This window comes from Eretmochelys imbricata, chromosome 7 (assembly GCF_965152235.1).
Source record: "Eretmochelys imbricata isolate rEreImb1 chromosome 7, rEreImb1.hap1, whole genome shotgun sequence".
NCBI classification, from domain to species: Eukaryota; Metazoa; Chordata; order Testudines; family Cheloniidae; genus Eretmochelys; species Eretmochelys imbricata.
This window is the reverse complement of record NC_135578.1, coordinates 121,011,436-121,018,733: the sequence shown is the minus strand read 5'-3', so window position 1 is coordinate 121,018,733 and position 7,298 is coordinate 121,011,436. Positions and strand designations below refer to the sequence as shown.

The 7,298-nt window shown below is 46.3% G+C and overlaps 1 protein-coding gene across 3 annotated transcripts; it reads right to left on the bottom strand.

Moving 5' to 3' along the window:
* Window positions 1–1,213: 1,213 nt before the first annotated feature.
* ATP5MK (ATP synthase membrane subunit k) lies at window positions 1,214–7,112 on the bottom strand. 3 transcript variants are annotated; one of them, XM_077823243.1, is made up of 4 exons: window positions 7,034–7,112; window positions 4,605–4,702; window positions 4,423–4,517; window positions 1,214–1,310 (listed from the first exon to the last, which is right to left on the bottom strand). In XM_077823243.1, the coding sequence occupies exons 2-3, from the start codon at window positions 4,689–4,691 to the stop codon at window positions 4,425–4,427; spliced, it is 180 nt and encodes a 59-aa protein (XP_077679369.1). In that variant the 5' UTR covers window positions 4,692–4,702; window positions 7,034–7,112; the 3' UTR covers window positions 1,214–1,310; window positions 4,423–4,424. The 3 variants fall into 3 exon arrangements, with proteins under 3 accessions (XP_077679369.1, XP_077679371.1, XP_077679370.1); XM_077823245.1 differs by lacking the exon at window positions 7,034–7,112 and adding an exon at window positions 6,378–6,682; XM_077823244.1 differs by lacking the exon at window positions 7,034–7,112 and adding an exon at window positions 6,393–6,682.
* Window positions 7,113–7,298: the final 186 nt, after the last annotated feature.

Sequence of the window (7,298 nt, the reverse complement as noted above, 5' to 3'; positions counted from 1 at the left end):
AAATGGGAGATGAATTTGGCCTAGGAGATCGAGTTTGAGTATTGTAGAGAGAGAAGATAGTGAATGGGAAAATGGAGAAAGGTAGCATCCCCCATCCCAGAGGTTAGGAAAGGGTAAATGTTCCTCCAAGGTGGGGAAGAGAGGTGACTTACATTTTTGAGTCCATTTAAACTGAATTTTGACCCTCAAATGCTCATCCATCAAGAGGAAGGTAGGTTCCCCCTACAGGTTAAATTATCAAAACAGTCCAAACATCTTAAATGTTTGATTAAAACACCATGAGTTTTAAAATGCTCCCATGAGATTTCTGGTTAACTTATGATTTTGGAAATCTTGGAGTTAGCAATAGTGAAAATGAATCACAACTAATATGAGACTGAGGTGGGGAAACAAAGCAATCCACTCAATCAGTGATGCTGGAGGTGAGAGCAATGGCACTAGGTCTACTTTAGCCCCCAGGATGATGCTGAAGGGGCAGTTCTTAAATGGAGTTGCAGTCCTTAGTTTGGCTCCTGGCAGATTCCTGATTTTGGATGCCATCCTTAGAGCTGCCAAGCACCTGCTGTAGCTCTCCTGTTTCCATGGTTAGGCAGTTACCTACCTACCCACCCCCACAAGGGAGGCCCTAATCCAATGGAGAATGGCCTTAAAGAAGAACTGAGCAACCAGCTCTGAAGAGAGTAGCCAGAGCAAGCTACATATGGTCAGAACTAGCCAGCTTGTCCTTGGGTGACTAGAGAAGTAGAGTAATCAGGACCTCACAATATATGCAGGCAGTAAAACATGGAGAAACTAGAATTATGTAAGTTGGAATTTCTGAACACCTTTAACACAGGGAGGAAAGCTGTCTGACAGGGTAAGAGTCAAGTCTATCAAGGCTAAAGTATGTCAAACACTAAACTTGTTTTCATAAAATAATTTTAAGGACCTGCTTCCACCACTTGTCAGCAAGAGAGCCTTTGAAGCTCTATTAAATACCTTTACAGTCTGTCATGAGTGAGCTACTCCTGGTGTTAAGGACACATTTTATGATGGTTTTAATTATTCTTCTTTCACTCAACTATGAAGAGTCAGCCTTATGTTTTATACAAATGTGATAGTCCAAGAGCACTTTACCTCCACCAGGAAAGTAGTATAGTTTCAAGAGCTAAAAAAAGTCACTGCATCTCCAGTTTATACAAACTTATATTTTTGCTATTAAATAATTGAACAATGATGTTTGGTTTGTTTTATTGAATTGTGCATAATAGTACATCAACTCCTGTTTCCATTGCAATATGAGGTCCAACACTAACACACATACCAGCAACCTGCAAAGAGAGAAAAGATTTAGATTAATATCATAACTTTCAAACAAGCAAATGTTGCTCAGTGCTACTAGCTTGGGTATAGGTAGTTCTCCCCTTCCCCCCCCAAAAAAAAACAAAACACAACCATGTTAAGGTAAGCAACTTTAAGAAGAATGTCCTGCAATGTGTCTTGAGCAGAGAATGCCAGTCATGCAGTGGACAGCTGAGCACGATACCCCTAAACCCTACTTCACAGATCCATTTCTACATCTAGATCTTTTCAAGGATTGTATGTACTAAGGCCAAAGTTTTCAAGTCTAGCTTTTTCATGATAGTTTTCTTTAAAGGACTAGGTTTTCCATACTGCAGACTGGACAGCGCTTTGCATGAATGCAAGAGTTTGTCTTGATAAATGTGCTCAGTAAGTCAAACTATGTTCATTTGTTAAGTGATGGTTTTATTCAGCAGTTAAGTACTCCTATTACTGCATAGCACATTTAAAGAGTTCATATCAAATTTAGGGTTTTTAAAAGGCTATCAGACAATTAATTCTTTCATTATGGCTGAGAAACAGATAACTCTCTGAGTTAAGTTAAAACATTGCATTACCAAGCCAAGCACTCAAGATTAGGAAATGCCAGAATTAGGGTTACCTGTGCGACCTTAAATCAACCCACTTGCGCCTGTGCATTAGAATGCACATTTCCCCTGCCTCTTTCAGGGTCAAGAATAAACAGTGCTCACCTAATGAGCTGCTATTTTGTTAAGTGACTAACATCCATTCTGTGCAATGAATGAGGCAGGGGTCCTAAGGGGGAGAAAAGACAATATCATGTAATTAAATGGTAACATAACATGAGGCCAAATTAAGGTTGTACAGGCAACCTTAGTTCGGGCATTTCCTAATTTTGAGTACTTGACTTTTGCAACTTCAATGTTCTTTTAGTGTAGTGTCTTAAGTTTTTTAAAAAGCAAACTGAAAAACACAGAAATGCCATCATGTAGCATCAAATTAACACTCACATGGTTCAGCAGGGTTCATCACCACTGCATGGACTTCTGCTACTTCAGCTGAGTAACTGATAGCAGTAGGAGGTTGTCATCCTCTGTGTGACCAGCACTAGAGGGGGATGAGACTTGGCCAGGGGGTTTCAGATATTTGGTGACAGCAGGGGAATGGTGAGACTCAGGATTCTTGGGTTCCCTTCAAGGCTCTGGAGGGGTGTGCGCTGGCTCCTCATCCTGGTCCCAGTCTCCACACCTAGCCAGCACCAGGCCCACTCCTCAGGTCTTTTGTCTCAGTCTCCTTGCCCAGTAAGTCCTAGTTTCACCCCTCTGGACCTCCCATCTTGGTTTGTCTGCCCAGCCAGTAGTGGTTCTCTGCCTGTACCCCAGCTCATCAGATCTGTCTTCCCTCTCCCCATACCTAGTTTCCCCTGCCCCACTGATTCTGTCCCCATCTTCTTGCCTAGGTCCCCCTCTCCCATTCCAACCAGCCTCTAGTCCCACTTTGCCTTCTGCATTCGAATCAGGCAGCATCTTCCTCCATGCTACTTGGGCCCGACAATGGCATCTTTGAGATCAAAGGTTCCCTGTTCTCAGTTCAGGTGTCCAGAACCAGCCTGGCCCACAGCAGCCCAGGGCTGCAATTGCAGGGAGACAGTCCTGCTTAGCTCCAAGCTGGGACATGCCCAGTGCTGAAAGACTTTGGGTAATTTAGTGCTGAAGTCTAAGAAGTCTCTACTGAGCATGTGCAAATTGCAATTTTTCCAAAGGCACATTTTCACAGGGATGACAGAAAGCACATTCCTGACACAACAGCCACCTCTCTGCCAAGTTTCAAGTCACTGCTCTAAAACATGTGGGGTGCAAGCGCTATTCTAAGAAAAGGTTGCCAGAAATTATTTAAAAAACAAAACAAGCCCTGGGGAAAATACATTTTCCCTTCACCTCATTCGAGAAAATTGCTGCACGATTTTGGCTGAAGTTTAAGGCAGACACCTAGCATGAAAAATTTCACCCCAAACAGTATGGCAAAGTTACAAGCAACTAAAAACAGGCTCTTTCTATGGGAAGTGTCAGGCAACCTTAATGTGAGGCTGGTAGCACCACTTATATAATTCAAGACCAATAGAAATGCTTGAGAATTTTTTACTCCAGTACTGTTTAAAAACACTGCAGAGAAATGTTTGTTTGCAATCCAAACATGCTACAGTTTTGTTAATGCAAGTCAGCCTGACTGCAGAACTGGTAAGAGTGACTAAACCAAAGTGAAACTAGTTTTTTTTACAAGCTCTAAGCTGAAATGGCTAGAGTAGACATGGCCAGCCTGAGAAGGAGCCAGAATTTACCAATGTACATTGCCAAAGAGCCACAGTAATACATCAGCAGCCCCCCATGCGCTCCCCCCAACCCTGTGCCTCTCCCCCACCCCCCGCAGTGGTGCTGATCAGCACCTCCCCCGCCCTCCACACACCTCCAGATCAGCTGTTTTCCGGCATGCAGGAGGAATGAGGGCCCGGCAGGCTCAGGGGAGGGCGCAGGAAGGGGTGGAGTGGGGGAAGGGCCTGTGGCAGAGCCGGGGTTGAGCACCCCCGGCACATTGGAAAGTTGGCACCTGTAGCTCCAGCCCCAGCGTCGGTGGCTACACAAAGGGCCACAGATTAACTTCTGAGGAGCAGCATGTGGCTCCAGAGTGACAGGCTGGCCACCCCTGGGCTAGAGGCACATCGCCTAGCCAGTGAAGCTAGATTGAAGATTCCCTATTTTAATCAATCGTTCTTGGAGTCAGCAGTAAGAGAAGAATTTTAAATATGTCTTTAAGCCAACAGGGTCCTTTTAGCAATGCATTGCATTCGGGACTGCTGACACTCCACCTCATTTAAATCCTTTCAAAAACTTACCTCTTTCACAATGTCCACAATAAGTGACTCAATTTTTAAAGAATTAATTTTAAACTTTAATTAAACCACAGGATATGCACATGCCTAAGCTTGGGAACCATGTGATCATCACCTGGTTACATTAATAGCCTCTCTCACTCCATGTTCTCCCCATCTGCCATCACCCCTACTTGCTAGGGGAGGGTAGGGACTGAATTTCTTTCGGGTGCTATAAAAAACCAGCCACTTACCACTATTTTTCCGTCACTGCTGGAGTTTGTTTTTTAGGCCTTAGCTTGAAATATAAGATGATCATGGCAATGCTTGCATATGTAGCTATTACATACTAGAAAGAAAAAAGAAAATTAAACTTAGATGCCTTATAAAGCACCCTTGAAGTGTGACTGTTAAGGGCAAGTTAACTAGTACATACATTCCTTCTGCCTGTTATGGTGTAGGAATTGAAGTATTTCTGAAAACCAGTGAACTTGTGCTGTGTTCCAGAGTCATGTCCTGCCATGGTTGCTGGTCCTAGATGCAATGAAGGACAAGTTAGTATGTGTACATTCAGGTGTATCTGCTGGATAGTTCAGCAGGTGACTAGTGCAATGATTACTTCGAGTGCTGCCTCAGCAAGTTTTACATTTGGGGCTGCCAGTGCCAGCTATTGAAAATTTAATTAATTATATTTAACAGAGCCTTGGATATACGTAACACAAGTAGATCCAGTGCACTTAGGATTTCTCTATCTGGAAAAAGAAAGCAACTGATTCAAGGCAAAGATATAGGTAGCTATATGAAAGCAAATAAAGACAAATTAGTAAATAATGAGGACAACGAGGAGTCCAGTGGCACCTTAAAGACTAACACATTTATTTGGGCATAAGCTTTCGTGGGTAAAAAACCCACTTCAGATCTGTAGAAGTGGGGTTTTTACCCATGAAAGCTTATGCCCAAATAAATGTGTTAGTCTGTATCCACAAAAACAGCAAGTGGCACCTTAAAGACTAGCTCCTCGTTGTTTTTATGGCTACAGACTAACACGGCTACCCCTCTGATAAATACCGAGGGTTTTTGTAGATGTCTGAAAGGGAAAACCAAGATATCTGTGCAACATGGTTATGATTTTTGAAGTCCTTTGGGTTGAATTTTTAGATGTACATTTCCATTGTCCCTATTTTTGAAAATGAAGATTTCTCAGAGTTCGTGAAAAAACTGACATTCTTGGCCACAGATTCACTGAAAAAGCAATGCACCACAATCCCTACCCAAGATAAACCTCTACTATTTCAGTTCTAAATGCCTCCTGTTTACAGACTAGCAATCCCACAAATTAGTTTACCAGATTACTGAAAGATCCCACCACATTTTATTGGTCCCTGCCCACGTCTAAGCATGGGTTAGTGATCCTGCACTAACTTCAGTTAACTCAATATTACTGTAGAGTATTAGTCTAGGAATTCTAAGTTTTTCCCAGGACAAACGTTTGGTGTTTACACTAGGGTTCAGCCCAATGCAAACTTGTCACATAATTTTAGTGATTCACCAGATGAAGTCACTCCATTATCACTAAGTGCCTCTTCTCATCTAGTGCTACTAACAGAAGAACTTCATCACCAGATTCCATCTCTATCAAGACAGCCGATGCATCATTCTGTTCCTAATCTATGTCTCTGGTGTAAACCCGGACCTTCTCCAGTTTTTGGTATGCAGCAGTGGAGAACTCTAACTTTCAGTGAGCTCCCAAAATGCATTTACAGTAGCTTTACAGACTAAGGATAAGGGTCTCCAACTCAGCAGAGCTTTGAAAAGGCAGGATCATCATTCTTCCCATCCTTTCCCTTTCATAGGGGATCTTACACCAACAGTCACTATTGTTAAAAGGTCCTAGACAGAGTTACTATGTGGGATAGTTTGTAGATCATTTGGAACTAAGATATTAATAGGTAGGTTCTGCTTCTCGGACAATTCCAGGTGCCCTCCTTAGCCAGTTCTGCTGCACCACACTCCTCCAGGTTTCATCATCACCCAGGCCAGGCGTTGCCGCTAGCTGCACCAAAAAGCCAGGTGCACCCACAACTCCACTTTCTCAACTCATTCCATCCCAGGTGCAACAAGAAGCCCATTTCCCAGTCCCCGGCACGAGACTGACGGTATCTACAAGTCCCTGTAAATCAAACGCGAATGTAAATGGGAGAAATTTCACCTCCCCAGTTCCGACCTTGCGGAAAGCGCTGTTGATCGACACTGGACCGTGGGTTATTCTCGGGGAAAAGGGACAGCACAGCTACAAGGCTGGGCTGCCAGGAGAATCCAGACCCAGCTCCACGAGGCACCTACAAACGCTTTCGGGGCAGCTTCGTTGAGCCCGTTTCCTTTCCACGGCAGCAAGAGCCAAACGGATCTCGGCCTCCAGCGACCCAGTGAGGCAGGGACCGGGAGAGAGCTCGGGGAAGGGCAACCCGCCCCCAGACACAGAGCTGGGTCCCCGGTCACCCCACTTCCAGCCAGTCTCCTTCGGCCGGCGGTGCCAACCCAGGGCTGCCCAGCCCCGGGGAGGGGGGGGTTGGCGAGGGTCGGACGAGGGCTGGGGGGGGGGGGTCTGCGAGGCCGGCTACAAAGCGGAGCGAGACCCGCTGCTGCGCAGTCAGGGGGCATCCGCTCCCGTGGCCGGGCGGCAGAGGGAGCCTGGGCAGCCCCGATGGGAATCGCGCCCGAGGCAAGGGGTCACAGCAGCCCCCCGCGGTACGGCACCGCCCAGGGACCCCGGGGCCGGCCGGCCGCCCGCTGGGGAGAGGCGCTCGCGGCGCCTGCGCCGGGCTCGTCACGCGCGCAGAGACCGCGGCCCGAAACCGCCCCCACCTGCCGCGCGCTCCCCTGCAGCAGCCGCTCGGTGCCCTTCGCCGACTCCAAGTCCACAGGCAAGATGGCGCCGGGAAATCCCGCCTCCGCGCAGACATGTCTCGCCTGATTGGACCACTCGGTCCTTACGGTCGGAGAGGCCGTAGAGTGGGGATTGAGGATTGGCTTTGGAAGATGCCCATCAGCCGATGCTCCTCCCCCTCCCCCTGGATTGGCCTGATGGTTACTACGCGTCTCTGACCGCTCTTGCCTCGGTGAGCGAGAG